Genomic DNA, 19026 nt, shown 5'->3' with positions numbered 1-19026 from the left:
GCTAGATAAGAAAATAATGAAATCCACAGCAGGAAAAGACACTGAGTTTGAATGGAGAATTATGAGAAAACTCTGTGGAAAGTGAGCTGTTGGAACATTTGTCAGTGTCTCTAACTCTTCTTTTGATCTCTACTTCAGAAACTTCTGGGAAAATTAAAAAGCTGGGAGAAACTGGACCAGAGCACTGGCTTGAATATCAGGTATGTGCTCACAGCTCTGGAGGGAGGTAAAACTTCTAAACCACTTTCTTTTCCTCTTAATTGTCTGATCTCTGATGTGTGTCGGTCATGCTTTCTTGCGATCTCTTCCTCAAGTGGAAGCTTTTCCAGTATCTTTTATTATGTAGGGGTAGAACCTTAAGATACAAACTGTTACAAAGTATCTTTGGGAACTAACAAGGGTTTTCAACAAGGCGGCTTGACCAGTGTCTCTGAGGCCAAGGTTCAATGTTGAGTTCTTTGAACTATTTGCGTATAGCTGTGCTCATGTTTACTTAGAGATTCTGCTAGCTTAACAAGTGAACTTTTAAGAATTTTAGGATATGAAGAGAATGTATGTTACTTATAACAAATTGTTGTAAATGTGATTTCTTTGAAATCTGGATATCAAAATAAACTGCCAGGTCATGTTGTTGTGACTCCTCTTCCCTAAAGCAGCTGAAGAACAGTTGTTAATTTAGTTATTTTATCTAACAAGGGAAATGGAATAAACTCAGTTTCTTATAAAAGGGGGGAAAAAACCCAGTCCCCCAAATGGTATTTTGTTAGATCAGCTAGTTTCTTTATGTACCATTACTTAACAACTCTTTCTGACATGTGGAGCATTGAACCAGATTTTTTTAAGGTCTCTGGTATGTATGTGGTATAAAGGAGGGCTGGAAACAGTGCATCTGCTGATCATTTTCTTCCACTGCAGAAGGTTCAATGCTTTTGTGTGTCATATGTTTCAGCACTGCTTTATTGTCTCTAAATATTTACATTGTTCTTAACCTAGAAGGACGGATGTTTCTTTGTAAACAGCTGTCTTGATTTGAGCATTATAGTACAGATCACCTTTCATATTGGATAAAGGCCTGAGCTGCAACATGAACCACAGAACTGAATTTTACTGATTGTTTCTTTATTCCATTCATTACATGTGCCCAGCAACAGAGCTGTGTCTGCACGCTGCTGGGATTGTTTGGAAGTAGGAGTGTTTGGATATGCATGTATGGTTTGAGCACATTACTGTGTCATGTGAAAGACACTTATGTTCAACCTGGGAAAGCTCCCTTAATTTTCTCAGTGTTCTCTGTTTAATAAGAATAATGAAACTTTTTCTAGAGGCTAGTAGGTATCATGCTTGAGATCCTTCCTTCATCTGCTGAGGATACATACATTTAGATGAAGTTAGAATTGTGCTATATCTCCTTTGGCAAGGAACGGACAGAAATAGTATGAATCTTTTTCTCAAAACCTGTTCTATCAGACAGTGGAGTAAAAGCTTTTTACTTACCTCAAGCTGTTAAAGATTTAATGAGGTAATTTCACAGTGGGAGAGAAATGGAACCAAGTGATTCTGCCTGTTGAAGTCTAATAACTCCTTCATTTAAAATCAGAATATTCACTGTAAAGTGTTAGGTTTTTGATTGGGCCGTATTGTTTAGTGCTATTAATGGCGTCTTCTCATACAGAAAAGGGAATTGCTCTTGAGAAAAATCATCTTTTACATGCAATTGTAACAAGTGGAACTGGATGATTCCCACCTCTCTTTTTTTGTGTTTTTTTTTTTTGGTGTTGTTCAGACTTCTTACAGCATGAATTGCATTCATTTTTGGTCAGGAATATGAAGATGATGAGATATCACTGTCCTAGTCAGGTTCCTGGAGCATGCTGTTGGTGAAGGTTTGAGAAGAGTTAATTGCTCATCTCATAATAGGAGAAAATAGGAACAAGTTGGATGGTTGTCCCAAAGAGCCAGAGCAATGTGCTGTTGGCTAATAACTTGATAAGCAAGGAAAAAGGGAATGTGTTAGGATTTCTCATCTTTCCTTATCACATTTTTCATTGGTACAGAGAATGTAAGGGAAGTGCGTACAGCCTGCGGTGTTTTAGGAGAGAATGGTTTTTCATTTCCTCCAGCGCTTCCACAGGGCTTGTTCCGTGTCTGCTCTCGGTGGTTTCTGTTCACTGATTGCATGGTCCCAGCAGGCTTTTTGTCAGATTGGCTTATGATCAGACCTAGGAGTGTAATTTCAAGTTTAATTTTATGTAATAATACTTGGAAAGGAGGTGCAGCTTTTAGGAGTGGAGTGGTAATCCTACTGTTTTAGTACTAGTCTCTTTTTGGTAACAATGAAAGAGCTAAGTGTTTATAATGCTTCACCTTTTGGGGGGAAAACAAGTTCATTAACAGTTTACTCAAAGGCTAATCTCATGTTTGCTAGTTCTGGATGCCATTTATAAGCTCCTGGGTTTTGCTCTTGCTCTCATAAACTATGGGAACAAAGACAGCTTTAGCTCTAGAGCAAGTTGGTGTGTTTGCATGGCTGTTGTGTGGTGTTCTTTCCAGAATTTGCCCTTGGAATTATGCTTGCCTTATACAAATGGTATATAATATACTTGTAAGCTGCACCATACCCAGATAATCAAATAATACACCCCATCATTATGTATACACATTACGAATCTGCATAATCTTTTTTGTGTTCAATTATATATCCTTTTGTTATCTTGAACTTCTTACTGCCTGCTTTCTGGTATAGTTGGTTCTGTGTTTCATCATGGATGTAATTTTGTCTTGTAGGTTTTTTTGTATTTGTTACTGTTACGCTGCTAGGGATTTTCATACATTTGTCACATGTTGCTCTGACTTGATATTCCTGTAGTAGGATTTGGCTTCAACTGTAGAAGGAAAAAAATACCAAATGCTGAAATTTCTGCTTTGTGAGCAGGAAGTCTTATTTATTTTTGAGTTTACTCTTATTGAGAAGGATATTCATTTACGGCTATTGTAGGACTTTGTTAGGAAAGAGTTGTGTTGAGAAAACAAGCTTCTTGTACTCTGAGTCGTTGACCATCTTCACTGAAGAACCATATTAATCACGACAGACTTGGTTGTTTTTTTCAGAGTTTGACTTTTAGCTTAGAGATACTTTCCAGGTAGTTTTTTGACTGCCATTAAACAACATGTATTTTAACAGAAAAATATTTCTGTAAGGTTGTTGCAAGAAAAGGTGGGTGGTTTATTTGGATGGCAGTGTGCAAAACAACCCACGAGATGGCATCCTTTCCCCTGCTGCTGGAGAAAACTGGTTTTCTGCTCCACTCTGGCAGGCGCAGCCTGATGTAAAAACCATCAGTTGAACACCTGAAGAAGGGTTAGCGAGTCTAATGAAAATTGATTGTTGTTGCTGTCAAATCTTTTAAAATATATTTAATGCTGCATGTGTGCAGTCACTGTCTCCTTGTCCAGTACTTAGGGTAGTAACTTGGTATGAAAAATATTTGTGCGTATTTCTCTAATGGCATACAGAATAGAGTGTTTTTGCAACTAACTCTGTAAACTTCATATTTACATCACACATTCTTCATTTTGTCTTGCTTAATAGGAGTTCTTCAAACCTTGTTCTCTTCTCCCCATCCCAAGCCTTAGAATTGCACCCTTGAGAGCTGCACTGTCGCTGTTCCGACTTTCCCTTCTGTGACATGTAGAAGATACTCAAATAAAAAATGAGCGTTCTTGTTCTGTGAGCTTTTAATCTAAAGAAGGCTTTTTTGCTGCTGCTTGTCTATGTTTGGCTGGTGTTGCCTTTGCCCTTTAATGAATTAGCCAGGTGAGTTTGGTATCCACAAATAGATACACCCTGGAGTACTGAATGATGCAAAATGATGTGCATCAGGTATGTTTTAAAGATGGGGCGGTTGGTAAGTCAGATACTGATAGTCATCGATAGCAGCTGGCAAGGGCTAATGCTGCATTTGTCTCTGTACTTATCCATAAGTGGCAGAAGATCACAAGTTTTGAAAGGTTGAAGTTTTGCTGAAAAGTTATGCAAATTTCTGAAGGCTGACAGGCGGATCATAAGCAATAGCTTCAGAGGAGTTTTAGTCCAAGCACATTTTTTTTTTTTTTTGAGAGAATAAATAGTAATGTGTGATTTTGTTTGGTTTTGTTTTGGTTTGTGGTTTGGCTTGGTTTAGGTTTTTTTGTGGGGTTTTTTTTAATGTTTTTTTTTTGTTTTGGTTTTTATTTTTTGTCTGTTTGTTTATTTTTTTGGGGGGGGATTTTAATTGGAAGTACTGACTATATGAAGTTTTTATTTTCACCTGCTGGGCTCAAAGATCTTTGCACACACAGCAGAATTATTTTATATCAGTGGTAGAATTTTGATGTTAGTGTAATCAAGGAGCGGAAGGCGATCAAATATATTGATAATGACCTATTTAAGTCAGTCTTTCCTTTTTTGGGGCACTGTTTTCTGTTGCAAATAGTCCTGTCAGCTCAAGCTCAGTGTTTGTGTGTGAAAAATAAAGCAAAAGATTTTGTTCCTATTACTTCTCACAATCACTTTCCTTCTTCCCATGCCCATCACAGGGAAGCAATGGAGAGATCAGTTCTCTTTTTCTGAAGGGCCATGGGATACGGTATGGAAATTAAAGGTGAGGCTGATGTATCAGGAAGACAAGTAGTGTGCTTGGGCTCTTCCATGTTGCGCAGAGGCTCCAGTCATGGTCTTGGATGTTCTTTAGTTGCATCTAACTGCGGTTACGTTGGAAGGCAGGTCTCAGCCCCCTGGTGCCTACAGTGATGGCTGATCTGGAGGGACTCTTCAGTTTATTGAAGCATGGGTTTGGAGAGTACCTATAGTCGTCCTTCAATTTGCAAGGGTAAATTTAGTTGGCTTCAGTGATGATATCGCATTAAGCTGCTATAGCTGTTTTGCATGCTTGCTGTCCAGGCTTGTAAAGAGAAATGCAGATTTAACAGGAATTCAGGCCAATGCTTAAGGACCATTTTCACTCAGCAGAGCCTGCCAGCTGCAGAGAGCAGACACTGATCTGCTGACCTGTCGCCTAGAGCCAAAGAAGTGAACCTGTTAATGCTGACCTGGTTTTCTTTCCGAAACATCTGTGGGCTGGCTGGCTGACAAATCTTGGGGACTAGCTTCCTGCAATGTCTGAGACCAATTAAGATGAGGAGAGAGTGTGAATGTGTATGCATTTCCTCTCTAAGAAAGGGTTTAATTAAGTGGCAAGCATCTCTATTTAGTACAGTGGTTAGCACAGTTGTAATTTGTAATTACACAGGTGCTACGCTCAGTACGGGAAGTCCTTCTATGCAGATTCTGCTTTTGGAGTTGGGGGGAAGGGAGGAGAGAGGGAGGGAAAGGGAATCAAATTTCTTGATTCTGCATTTAGTGGTGGATTAGTGCTCTTTTTTTTTCAGTGAATAGAAGAAAAGGGAGAATATTGGAGTTCTCTACTTTCCTTTTTGAATCTTGATTAACTATGCTTAGCTACTCTGTGCACTCTTCCATCCAAGGCATTGAATATCTTTGCAGTAGTGAATGAAGCTCATAATCGTCTCTTTTCTCACAAGGTAGTAATTTACCTTTCTCTGAATGTCCGTTATGAATAAGTGGTTACTGGTTTAAAAAAAAATATCTGTTGACAGATATACAAAGCAGTGCATGCTGAAATAATTTGAATTGCTCATACGCGTTTCTGGATACTTAATTAACTGCAACCAATCAAGACAAGACTGGGGGTTACTGTTGCTAGTTCCAGTAATGCCATAATTCTAGCATGACTGCTCCATAGTTGAGCAAATATTTTTATTGGAGTAGCCTATAGTAGCCCACTGGTCTTTTGTCACCAAGCAAGAAATCAATCTAATTAAAAATGTTTGATGCTGGCTGCTGTCTGTAACTGTAGCACTGACCTGGACTTAAGTGCTAATTTCTGTGGGGTTTTTTTGTGGAGGGTGTGTTGTCTGGCTTCGCTAATGGTGGCCCTCTACTTTAGAGCTAGGTCCCTAATTTGAGAAGAAAAACAGAATTTGGATAGTAGGAGAATATTGAACCTTCATTTTGTACATCCAAGTTTTACGTAAACAGTTGTAATTTATGATCTATGAACATATTGAAAATTGCGTGACTGCTGTTGATGAGATTCCCGGTGTAAAACATGCTGTCCCATTGCAGTGGGAGTTCCCAAAAAGGGAGATAAATACGACATAGGGGAGATGCTAATTAAAAAAACCTGACAGAAAAACAACAAAAAAAAAACCAAAACAAGAAAAGAAGCTATGCTCACTAGAGAAGCTTTTATAGTTAAGAGGTCTCAGCTTACCTCATGGAAAAAACATCTACTGTTGTCCTGTACGGACGCAGTACTACATTTTACAGTTATTTTGAAAAGCTTTTTTTTTTTTATCAAAGAAAAATGCCTTCCACTGAAGTTGAAGGTTTGATAAATGTTAAAGAATTCCGTCTGTTAAAAGGGCCAATATGAGCAGGTTGCTAATATTCTGCAAAATCCCTCAAAATAGGGCGCTCTGCTTGCTTCCACACAGGGGTGAATGTCATCTGAATTTCTCTTGCGTGGTTCTGCCAGGGCAAGTGAGTCTTAACGTAGAGCAGTTCTGCCATTCCCGTCACGTGAGACTTCTGACTCGAGCATCTGTGTGAAAATGTTCTGTTCCTACCTGGTACTTAATGGTTCTGTGAGCACAGCAGCTGAAAGAGGTGGTCCTGCATAGCAAAATGTAATCCAGAATGGAACACAGCTTTCAGCCAGATCGGTTCCCTCATCAGGTTTCCTGTGGGAGCCCATAAATACTGGTGCTGTTCCAAAGCGGGGCAGAGGAAGTGGCAATGAGCAGCCAGGGTTGGAAGGGAGGATGAGGATAATCATTGTGTTTATTTAGAAATAAGCTTTACATGCTCAGTATTTTTAGGACTTAGTACGCGTAAAAGCATTGCTTTAGAAGCATTTAAAAACTTCTTGAGAGAAAAGTGCCTGAACAGTTCCAAAGGAGATCTTTGTCTTTAGAGAGTGAAATAGAAGTTTCAAGTGAAAACTAATTGTGGTTGTCTTACAATTATTGTATGTGTACTGAAGCCACCATTCTTTACATAGAGAAATCTTGGAGGAAGCTGTCACCTATTGAATGTGACATGCAGCATATGCTGAGATGCTTAGAGTATTGCTCTAAGCTCTTCTGCTCTTCATTATCCTGCTATCTTATGTTAAAAATGTACATTATTCTTCACTTTTTGCAGTGTTTTAGGATTTAGTTTTCCTTGACAGAATGCTTTTCATGCCTGGTGGGGAGAAAATGTTCCTTTGTCATCTCAAAATCTGAAGCTCCAGTTTTCAGTGTAGTCAGAATGCAGTTTTGGGAGACTTCAGGACATGTTTGAGTGTTGGAAGGGAGTAATGTATTTAAATGCGATGTTTGGAAGCCTGGTGTCATCAAATCTGTGCTTTAGCCAGAATTTAGTCTTTTCCCATTCTCATGGTGTTGATCCACTTTTAATATGGCAACCATCTGCGCCTCTTTGCACAGAATTTTTTTTTTTATTTTAAATATTGTAGGGCTGTTTCTGCCAGTGCTTTGCTGAAATGCTGGGCAAAGCTTCCTGCATTATCATTTTCCTGTCTGATATTAATTTTCTCTAAAAACGCTGTACTTATCTCTGATGTTAAAAAATATTAGTGTTCTTTCTCCTTTGCCATTAATGCTTTTATTTCCATTTGAATATATCAGAGCCTTGAGGCTAAAGGAAAGATAGGAAGAGTGTAAAACATAATGGATGAGCACCTGACACCTTGGCAGACTAAGGCTGTAATGCATAATCAGAGAATCAGAGTAAGAAGTAAGCAAGCTTACATCAAAAATATATCTGTCCTTGCTTTGCATTTCAAAGCTCTGGGAACAGTTAAAGAAACTGCCTTTCCAGGATCACAGATCTACCATGCTGGAGACAGAGGAAGCTATTGAACAATAGCTTAGCACACTATCCATCTTCTTTGTTGAAGAATAATTTGAGGAACTTGGATAGTTCGCCTACAGGAACTGTATGGAGAATAATGGCATCAAAGAAAAGATGGATGATTTCTACTAGGGGAATAAGAATTTTATTTTGGAAGTGAAGATGCCAATGAACCCTTTTTTACTGGAAATATCACTTCTTTTTCCATTGACTCCTCTTACCAGAATATAGAGCATTGTCCCAGCTTGAATATAGGGTGCGTTTCCCAATCCAATAAATTTAGACTCTTTTTCCACTAGGAATTGGAGTGGTTTTAGAAATGTGTGCTGGTGTTGTCTGCTGCGTGGCAGGTGATTTGTTTGCCACGGGGCACTCCCCAGTCAGACACTTCATTTTGTGTTGCTGCCATACTTCTTGCAAGAAGTGTTTGAGATGCTGTTGAAAAAGAGTTGGGTAAGAGTAGCTTGCTTTCTTCCAGCATGTAGTGACCTGTGTTTTGTGTAAATGGCTTGAACTTAGGTGCTCACTCTGCTGTGAAGGAGCAGCTTTCAAAACTACAGACACTTTCAGAGAGCCACTTTCCTTACAGTAAGCAGTCCTGTTTGCCTCAAAGTGAAATTATCATTTAAATAGCAGAGACTAATCAGCAAGGGGATGGTTTGCTACTGTCAGAGAACTCAAATGCTCGTGCTTGATTTTTATTCAGCCTCTCATTTGGTCATTTCCCCAAACCCAATAACCACTATAATCTCTAGCTCATTTTTAATTTTACCTTTCCATTTCCATTTTAGCATCTTTTGGTATTTCAGTTCTAAATTTTCTGCTGGGGCTGTCGACGTGCTATGCCTTCCCTCTCCCTTATATATGCAGTGCATTGTACCTCATTTATCCTCAAAGTTTTCTTTTTGCACAGAAACTTTCAAATAAAAATGTAAAAATGGATCCTGTACATGCTTATTGAGGATGATTTTGTTTTAGAGTAGCAAGGCCTTTTTCAAAACCCTTCTCAAAATGCTTCAGTAAGTATTCAAACTCTTGTGCTACTCCCTTGTACAAGTAGGCATGGCCTTTATCTACAGGGCAAGGGATCTGCCTTCTTCAATGGGTCAAGGAATGCAAAGATGGGGTGTGCCAAACTAACGTAACAGCTTTCTTTGTCTGGAGAACTGATTATCTTATAAAATAAAGCACGATAGATCTTATTTATTTGAACTTCATGGAAACATTTGATCGAGAGAACCACTGGGAAAGTATAAACCATGTGGGAGAAGATGGAAATTAATAGCAGAATCGTAGGGTGTATAAGGAATTGTTTAAGCAGGGATAGATTTAGTATTGTTGAAAGGAAAATGCAAGGATAAGTAGAATTCCTCAAAGATTAGCCTTAGGATTTGCTTTATTTAGTATTTCTATTAATGATTTTGGTGCAAAAATTTGGTGTGTGCTGATAAAACTTGGCTAATGATGCCAAGTTCAGAGGATTCATAAATACACAAAAGCTGGATGTGCAGAACTGAGTGACCCTAAGGATTCGAGTGAAGAAGTGGGATAAAATTCAGTGAAACAAAGCACAAGGCTCTGTGGAATTGGGAGCTGAATACAAACTTCTTTTGTGAAATGTAGCACATGCAGTGGAACGGACTAGAAGGGCTGCGTGCCTCTTCACAACAGGGTGACTGCTAATTCTCCCACATAGGATGCACCAGAAGAAAAACTTTCACAGAAGTGGAAGTATTTAAGTGCCTCTGTAGATGGTCAGGGAGACAATTCTCAGAGTTCTGGTCATGCACTGTGGAGTAAGATAGTGGGAACTAAATGCAGAAAAGGGTTACTAGTAGGAGCCTGAGAGCCCCCTGAACCAGTGGTGAATGGAAGGACTGGCCTCCTTTAGCAAAGGCTGGCGGGAGATGTAATTGCTGCCAAGAAAAACATGGATGGAGGGGAGGGGAAGGAAGAGGTATCAATACTAGTGACGAAAAGAACCATCTATACTCAAGACTAGCATTGGCATTTAAATCAAATCACTATAACCCTGCCGTGAATACAGCAAGAAGAAGGTTCTAACTTTTAGAAAGACCAAGTTCTGAATGCAGCTTCCAGCGGAGTCAAAAGTACACAAATTACTGTTTCAAGCTGAAGCTCTACAAGGTTATGGAAGAGAAGACTCGAGCTCATAATAGCAAGGACCTAAACGAAAAGATTCTTTTCAGTCTCACTTTTACATGAATATGTATGTGTCGATCTGGAAGCAAGGGAACGGACTCAAGAACAGGAAGAGTGGAGCAATATTTTTTAGTTTGGAATTGCAGGTGTTGTTTGATATCAGGGTTCTGAAAACTGCAGTTGGGAAAGAGAGGGAGGGTTTAGTGAATAAAAGCAGACCGTGTCCATCTTCCTGCCTGCACAGAACAACGGCTGTGGACAGGGACCTGAAGCGTGAGAACAGCCGACCTTTGTTCAGGTTGAGAAATAAGCAGTTTGCTGAAAAATGCGCTGAACTCATACAAAGAGTTTATCTGCCAGTGTAGATAAGACCAAAATATGATTTGTATCGCCTGAGAAGCTTTTCTGAGCCTATTTGGGGCAGGTTATCTTGATGGCGTTTTGAAAATGATTCACTCCTGGTTAGTACTTAACCTCATCAGTGCCTAGAGCAAGGATTCGTACTTCTGATGGTGGCTGGGAAGGTGCTACTTTAGTTGTTTGTCTTTGGTTTGTCATCAGCACAGGGGGGAGTTCTGTACTGGATCAGCCAGGAAAGGTCTAATTTTCAGTTTTAATTGTGCTTAATAGGGTGGCCAACATAGCAATATCAAGATGGCGTGAGAGAAAATTGGAAATGTATGAACAGGAAACTGTTTCAGTGTTTTAGCATCTTTAAAATGCTCCTAGCTCTGACAAGCCAGCTTAAATGCCTGGTGATATTATTATGTAAGCCTTGTCCTTAAGCTTCAATCTTTCCTCCCTTAGGACCTCTTTGCAGTGAATATTCTTGACCAAAGCACGTCTTCACCTGGGCTATATTTTCTTTCCTCATAAGCTGCATTTTTGAAGGCAATATGCCTTTGTGCATGCATTTTTTGGGGAGAGAAAAAATTAACGTGGCTTGTAGTAGCAAAAGCACTGCACAATATTTTCAAACACTTTTTAAAGGGCATAGTGAACTTGAAATGTTAGTGAGTTAAAAGATTAATGTGATAAGTGCCTCAAGGTTCTCTTGAACTAGCTGTGATTACGTAAGTGTTGTTTGTTATTTTAAAATAACTTACAGCACAGAAATTGCCTTGTTGGATTGGATTACTTACTAATCCATCTCTGGTCCAGCGTCAGAGACAGTGGTATTCCATAAGCGTCTCCAGAGTAACATGCAAGACACGAAGCAGACTTTTGGAATATAAGTTTGTTAACTCTTATCAGCGTGGAGCTTTCTGCGGGGTTAGAACAGCGTGTAGCAAATGGAGCCAGGCCTTTTCAGCAGAGAGAAGATAGAACATGCCCAACTGTTCCGCGTAGCCAAGGCAGTTAAGAGGTGGAGGTGTATGGAACTTTCTTTCCTTCCCTGCCACGGATGTAGAATGCAGGGAGTGCATTATTTTTTCAAAAAAATTTTTTTTTCTGATGCTCTAAAATGTGTTCTGCCTGTATTTTGCTCATCACCTAGCTGCGAAATGTTTCTTGTAATGAAGTCATGCCTGTTGCAGAATGGCAGTCCTGTAAGAGGATGATGCATTTTGGAATAGCGTGTTAGAAACCTCTGCACATTGAAGTAGCTCTCAACTGTTACTGCCTCTTGCTATGAACAGAAGTAGGATGCGTCAGAGAGCCTAACCTTCCAACGTAGGTGCAATTTTGGCTTTTCTAGAAATTTATTTACTTGAGATCTTGAGCATTTCTTCGCTCCTTTTCTAGTACCACTTTGACTCAATCCTTACCCACTCCTTCTCTACGTTATTCTCAACTCTCTTGCTAGCAAAGTTAACAATTGCTATTCCTCTTTGGGGAGTAATGGGCAACTATTGCAATAACCATTTCCTAGCACAAGTTGTTCTTGCTGGAATTGCTTTTGAATTCTCATCACTTGTTTAAGCTCTTCCAGAGATACTCTGATAGAAGCAGCGTAGTGAAAGGATGATCAGTCTTCTGGGTAGGAAGAAATATGAAATTCTGGATTTTCCTGAGTTATACCCTGCTGACCAAGTTAATTTCTTTTCTGTTTTAATGAAACAATCATTCTTTTCCTGTGGTACACATGAAACTGTTCAGTGGGGGCTTGAAATCCTACTGACTTTTCTAAGAAGGACAGAATTAGGGTATCTGGCTTTGACTGAGACTGTGTTTAGTATCAGTATCCTAATTGGAGAAGTCAGCTGTTCATCGATTAGTTAGCTTGGACAGTTTTTGGTGATACATCAGAGCTCTGCTATTGGCTTAGTTCAGAAGATGATGCTTTAACCTAGTTAGGATTTTTTTTTTACTCTGTTTTGCTAGTACATTTGCAAATAACATTTCTGATTGTATGCTCTTTGTACTCCCAGAGTTAAAGCTTTGTGGCTTCAGGTGGCTTTCTGCAAATTTAGCAGCCAAGGTTGATGGCATCAAGCCTATTTTGTGACAAGCCTTTCATTTAGTCCTCATGGTTTCCAGTGTGACTTTGGCAAAGACATCATCTGCCTGCCTTCTGGATAGCTGGCCTACTTGTCAAGGTGACAGAACACCTATCGGCTCGCCTGTCTGCGAGTAGCTGGCAAGGGGAAATGCAATTGGCACTTCGTAATAACTGATATATTTGGAAGGCTGGTAGAGAGGAAGAGTGAAAAAGTGGTTTTTTTTCCGATTGGGTAGATACAGGTCTTGGAAAATGCGTGTGCTCCTGTCTGTGTGGCTTATGATAGCTGCTAGAGATAAACATGCCATTTCTCAGTGTCAGTCTTTTGGCTGTAGTTAGATGTTTAAAATAAATTTTTTCTAAAATATTTGTCACTTTCTTGTATGCTGTGTTGTTCTTTTCAGTGATGGTGTGTCTAGATCAGTAGAGTGTCATAGGATTGCAGACTACCAGGTGGGAAGGGACCTCAAGGATCATCTGGTCCAGCCTTTCATGGCAAAAGCACGGACAAGATGTCCCAGCTCCCTGTCCAGCTGAGCCTTGTGTCCAACGTAGGGGAAGAGTTTGGAGGATACAAATTAAACCCTTAACTTCGCTTGAGAGTCAGCTATTCTGCTCTATGTTTTCATGATGTATGTTGGTTAAGTATTTGGCAGAAGTGACTTTCATGGACAGTCTCTAGTACCGTACGATGTTAGTAGTTAAGGGTCAGACAAATCTGATAATATACAGTGTTAAAAGAACTGCACTTTGTGACTAAGATTGTAAGGGCTACAAAATAAATATTTGACCCTTCAGAATTGAAACGTCAGAAGGACAGTTATTGAAGTTTTAGCATCCGTATCTATGCATGGCTTTTGTCAGGGAGAATGGGATTCTTTTGGTATTAAGTTGGGATTTAGGTCTATGGTGTAGGGACTAAATCGCTACATGGAATGTGATGGAATTGTATCTGACAAGAATCTTGCTGATGGCCTCAAATTGCTCATGGGTTTTCGTAGTTTTAAGGAGCTGTCTCTCACTAAGTTGTTTCTTATCGTGTTCTGTACTTGATAATTTGGAATCATTAGGTTTGTATATGCTGTCCCTTGCACTTTCCCTCCTTGCTGTGCTGGGGGAGTTTAAGGGACTTAGCTGAAAAGAGAAGGAAATAACTACCTTCTCCACAAACTGCTGCGTTTGTCAGAGGCAGCTTGAGGGCCCAGGTTGTCTCGCTGTTGTGGAAGAGCTGCAGTTCCCTTCTGTCTGAACAATAAGCTTTGTATCTGTTTGTACAGTAATGAACTGCTTTTGTTTCCTTCAGAAACGTGCTCTGCTGTCTGGAGCGTTTCCATTTACAGACAACCCTTGCCAAATTAATTTTATTTAATTATCTCCCAGGGCTAAGCTTGAATACATTTTGTGTTAAATTCACCGTTTCTCCCTCTTCTGAACGAAATGGACTTAATATCCTTGTTAAAATCTGATTAAAACTAAAATTGAGTTTTTTGAAGTCTGATTATCCCATGAAATGGAATTTTTAAACCTAATTATGAATGGATTTGCATACATTTTTAGCACCATTGAAAAGAAAGTTGAAATAAATTTATTAATGAAATCCTCTTCTGCTGTCTCTTTGGGCCATGACGATTGCTGGAGAGTGAGGGAGGAGGAGGGAAGGTGAGAACAAAGGCCCTCCCTCTTCTGAAATATACCCTCTCCCCCCACCAGATTAATTCCAGAGCTGGTTTGACCCTGTCTCATTTTTATTCCTCTCTGCCACACAGCCCAATTTAGGTAATTGATGGCCTTTCAGAGGGTAACTACACAGTTGAGCTGGTTTCATGTATTTAAAGCCTTTGTGCTTTCTGAAGGGAGAACGTGGCGGGGCAACATTTGTTTCAACTATTATGTTCTTCCCCTTCTTTTCTGAGGTAGCCCTGTTACAAAATCAATAGGCAGCTCTCGTTTCTCCTTTCTGCGAAGCTGTATGTTTTGAGCATTTATTTTAAGCCTGATAAAAAATGGATCGTTTTACAGACCGTGGTGAATGTGCACATGGGATTTGTGATTGTTTATGTACTTCCCTGGGTTTGAAGCAAAAAGTTTCTTTGTAGGATATATTTGAATCTCTCACTGCAGTAATTGTGCCCATTCCATTCCAAAAGTGGTCCTCTACGGGAAAAGGAGTGCCAATGGAGGATGTGTCTGATGGATGTGTCCTCCATCCAAGGGAGGATGTGTCTGATGTCTGACTCCAGCTTTTCGAAGCAGTGCAGAGGGCAGCAAGATGCCTGTGCAGAGAAGTATTGGTTTCATGTGGAGGCTCCTACTGTTCAACCTTTCTGGGTTTCTCGCACTGATGAAAAGTTGATCTCCTTACACGAAAGGTGGAACTTAAAAGATGTGCCTTCTTTCTTTTTTTTTTTTTTTTTTCCCCCCTGGTCAGTCATCCTCTTATCCAGAGTTACAAAAAAACTCTCTGCACTGTATAAGCATTACTTACAAAAATTTAAGGGTGTCTTCTCTCTGTTGTATGCTGTGTGCAGATTTTTTTTTCCTTGTCAAAAAATTATAGTAAATGTGGTAGAAAAAAAGGTGGTTTGGCAATTCAGAAATCCTGGACTTGATAAGTGACTCAAGGAGTAAATGCTCAGCATGTGGCCAAATGTTCTGTAAGCATTTGCAAAGTTATTTGTTTTCCATATGCCTTTGTGTTTTCGTTTTAATCCTGTCTTTGCAAAGGTTAAGTACGAAACATAGTGGAGGTATCGAGTTCTACAAGAAATGCATAATTCTGGCACTGTTTCTTTGAGAAGCTTCTGAAGTGGGGAGTTTTCTGAGGGAAGCTGTGTCTGAGCAGAGGACGGAGGATTGAGCTGAGATTGGAGAATCCTTTTAGCTGGCAAAACTCAAGTTCTAAACGAGAGTGGTTGAAGTAAATTAAAAAAATTCTCAGGAATGTAACAGGAAAATCTGAGAATTCAGACAAGCTTAGGAGGAAAGAAGCTAACTGAGGTAGCTCTGCACCAGTAACTTTAAATTGTTTTGTGGTTTAATGGCTGCAGCTTTCATTTGTGCTTGCTCACCGAAACTATTGTCCAAAGCAGACATGTTTAGCATTGCAGTTGTATAATACTTATTGTATAAATAGGACTCCCATTTACACTGAGGTTATAAACACTTTGCAGTGTCTTCCCAATCGAGCTCAAGTGGAATATGAAGAGTTAGGAATATCTGAGGCACCTTTTCCTACAGTCTTGTACAAAAGTGCAGTCACGCCAGCAATGAGCGGAATCAGGAAGCTGCAGGTCCTGGAGGAGATAGGAGGAGATTGTGAAGACTTCTAGAAGGGTGGGGTTTAACTCTTTATTTTTGTCTAGTTGGTTCTGTACTGTCCATTCACCAAAGAAAAAGTAACTGATCATGGGCAGTCCTGTATGCTGTATCCCGTGGTGTGATGAAATGAGATCTTGAAGATAAATGCACGTAAGGAAGGATGCGAAAGTGGTGTGAAACAGGGACGGATGTCTGTCTCTTTCAATGGAGAGAATAGGAGCTCTTTCTCTTCTGTGAATACTTTTCAAATTTTAGAAACTCTTTATCATCCAATTTTATCAGTGCCTCCCCTAGTAGCTTCAGGCGTTGAACGTGACTAAAACTTGATGATAATGGTAAGCCAAGCTGGTGTCAAAGTGCCTGTGACTCCAGTCCCTATTTCAATCCCAGTCACAGGAGCCTGCGGCAAAGACACTGGGAATCATAATTGCTTCTGGCTGCTCTGAACCCTATGCTCGGTGCCGGCAGCTGAGCTGATGTACCGGCTTGTGCGAGCGAGCTGGCGAAAGGAGAACAGTAATTGCTGAAATGCCACTGTTTACATCTTTAATGCGATTACGCTGTAGCAGTTCCACTTTCTATGAACAAGTCTTAAAGTCTGCTTCTATTTCCTTCTGACATGAATTATTCATTATTTATGGATGATGTGATTGGGGTTTGGCTTTCACAGGCAGGTTTATTATATCCACTTAGTTCTGACTGCTTTGGCATGCTCTAAGACTCAGTTATTTTCCCAGCATTTGTTCTTAATGTTCATCACTCTTCTTGACGTTACAACTTTCAGAGTATGTAATCCAACTCTGGTTTGGGGAATGAGAGATTGAGGGGGTGGGGTGAGTTGGTTTTCTCTTTTTTTAATTTTATTTTTGTAGGAAGCATAGGAAGAGCTTTTTGCTTAAATCTGTGCTTATTGCCGAGGCTGGGGGCAGCTGTTTTATTGTCATGGTGTGTCAAAGGACTTGGATATGAGCTGCTTTATATGTGTGGCTTGGGAGATTCGGATGGTAAGGAAAGAAAGCAGAATTTGAAAATGAGAGATGGAATTGACGTGCTCTGCCCTGGAGGGGAGAGTGGTTCTGAGGGCTGACGAGTTTGGGATTTTGTATCCTCTTTACCTGGCCAGGACACCACTGTGGCAACAATAACGCTCTTTGGGTTCTTCTTCTCTTCTAATGACTTGTGTCATTTGCAACGTTTAGGTCTTGGTATGTCTCATGTTTATTAGTAGATGCCTAGAGCTGATGTGTTAATGGGCTTCCACAAAACTTTTGGTCTGAAATGTTATTTGTCCTTCACTTTGAATATTAAATTTTTAGAAACTTTCAAAAAAAAAAAAGTATGAGAGAGAATTACTGCATTTGTTTAAAGTTCTGAAAGCTTTTTTTAGCTAAACAGTTCAAAGAGCGCATCTCACTAATCACAGGAATATTTTTGCGTCCCTGGGGTGGTCACAGTGTTTTAATTGGAACTTGGGCTTCTTTTGAAGTCCTTTTTAATCCTCCCTGAGCTGGGGGAGAGGGTTTGAAGGCAGCACTGATTTACTAAATCTAAAATTTCTTCATTTTATTTACATGTGTCTGGGGACGTGTGTAATTCATTTTCCTGAAGTTAAGCTCACTTGTCGGCTTGTGGACAGCTGAGTGAGAAATGTGCTTCGTTAAGTGGGGGGGCCTGAGACAAATTGGGGGGGAGGGGGTTATAAAGAGGGAGCTCACGTGCTTATGGATTTGTTAAAACTGGTACCTGAGCAACAGGCTCTGCATGGTAAATGAGCTCAGTAGGAGATGATGCGATAGCTAATTGTGAGCCTAGACTAAGCAAAAAGCTAGGATTTAACCTCATGTTTCAGGATTAGCTTATTAGTATGGCACTCAAAAATAGTGTTGTGTACTGATATTTGACTACTTTACAAGTTAAGAAACAGAAGATTTAGGGTATAGCTCTTACAGTTTAAAGGATCAATAATCAACATGGAGTTAAATTTTCTTGTATTGGCGTTGGGTGTCCCTAGTCAGGTTGCTTAAACTCTTTGTGCCTTGGATTCTAAAACGAAGGCCTTGCTTTTGGTTGTAGAGAAGTCTAGTCTTACCCCACGTGTATTGTGCACCTCATGTATCCACCACGAGTGGAGCCTCAGTGGTAGCTGATGCCTTTTGTGCCATCTTAATACAAATCACTTGTAGGAATAAGCTGCTACTGCCAATGCAAGCACTTCCCTTAGGCATCTTCTACTTTATTTGTTCCACTATTGATTTTCATGATAAATATAATCATTTATCAGCCGTGTGTTTTCTGTACCTCAATGAGGTTTTGAACCTCCCACATTTGCTGAAACTAGGATGTTTTACTTTATGCTTCTGCCAGGGGTGAGACATCTGCTGTGAAAAGCTTTGAAATAATCTTTGCTTGAGTTTGGGTAGTTTTTAATTAATCGAAGCAACAGGCTTAACCTCAATTTTCTGTCTGAAAGAATAATTTAGTATTCTAGCTGAACATATATAAGCAGTATGCTTTTCATTCTTTCTAAAATTGTCATGATAAATTTACCTGTGACTGAGGTTATTGGATGATATTAAAAAAACCACTTAAAATAACTTTTACTGGAGCTTAAAGTTGCAGTTTAAAGTGGCTATTACTGCCATGAGATTGAAGAGGTATGTGATTGTAATCAGAAGTAAATAAGAATAATATATGGGATGTCAAATCACTTTATATAAAAGTAGCTGAAAATATGGTCTAGACTCTGACAAGGACTTGTAGGCAGTCATTAATAGTACTTCTTCTTGCTCAAGATGAGGGACTTTTTATTACTGATGACTGATGTTTTCAGCTGATAAGAGTCTGGGAAAACAATGTGATCAATAAAGATGTTGAAAACAATGCAAGAACTTGGGTAAATTAATATTCTGCAAGGATTATCTCAGACAGGTGTCAAAAGAACAAGACTATCAATTTAGTGAAATCTGTAGAACAGTCAAATATACATATATTGTCAGTGCCTAGTCTTGGTTACAGTATTGGCTCCCTTTCTTATCAGACAGAAGCCCTCGTTATCTGTAAAAATGATGTCTCTCTACTTTCCATGCGGGTAGAAGTTACGCCAGAAAGGTATGGTGGATACAAG

General features: G+C 39.6%; 1 protein-coding gene across 9 annotated transcripts in view; it reads left to right on the top strand.

Annotated features, from left to right (window-relative positions):
• The window catches only part of MAD1L1 (mitotic arrest deficient 1 like 1), a 372969-nt gene that overhangs the window by 13891 nt on the left and 340052 nt on the right, over positions 1-19026 (top strand). For all 9 annotated transcript variants that reach the window (XR_012588676.1, XR_012588677.1, XR_012588678.1 and 6 more), the window contains one exon: positions 139-200. Coding sequence is in view for 6 of the 9 variants with exons in the window: in XM_074597442.1 (XP_074453543.1) it covers positions 139-200 (62 nt within the window). In the remaining 3 variants the exon portion in view is untranslated. The remainder of the gene's footprint in view (positions 1-138; positions 201-19026) is intronic.

Source organism: Larus michahellis, chromosome 8, assembly GCF_964199755.1.
Source record: "Larus michahellis chromosome 8, bLarMic1.1, whole genome shotgun sequence".
Lineage (NCBI taxonomy): Eukaryota > Metazoa > Chordata > Aves > Charadriiformes > Laridae > Larus > Larus michahellis.
Note: the sequence above shows the minus strand (reverse complement) of the source record. Positions and strands in the feature narration are given on the sequence as shown.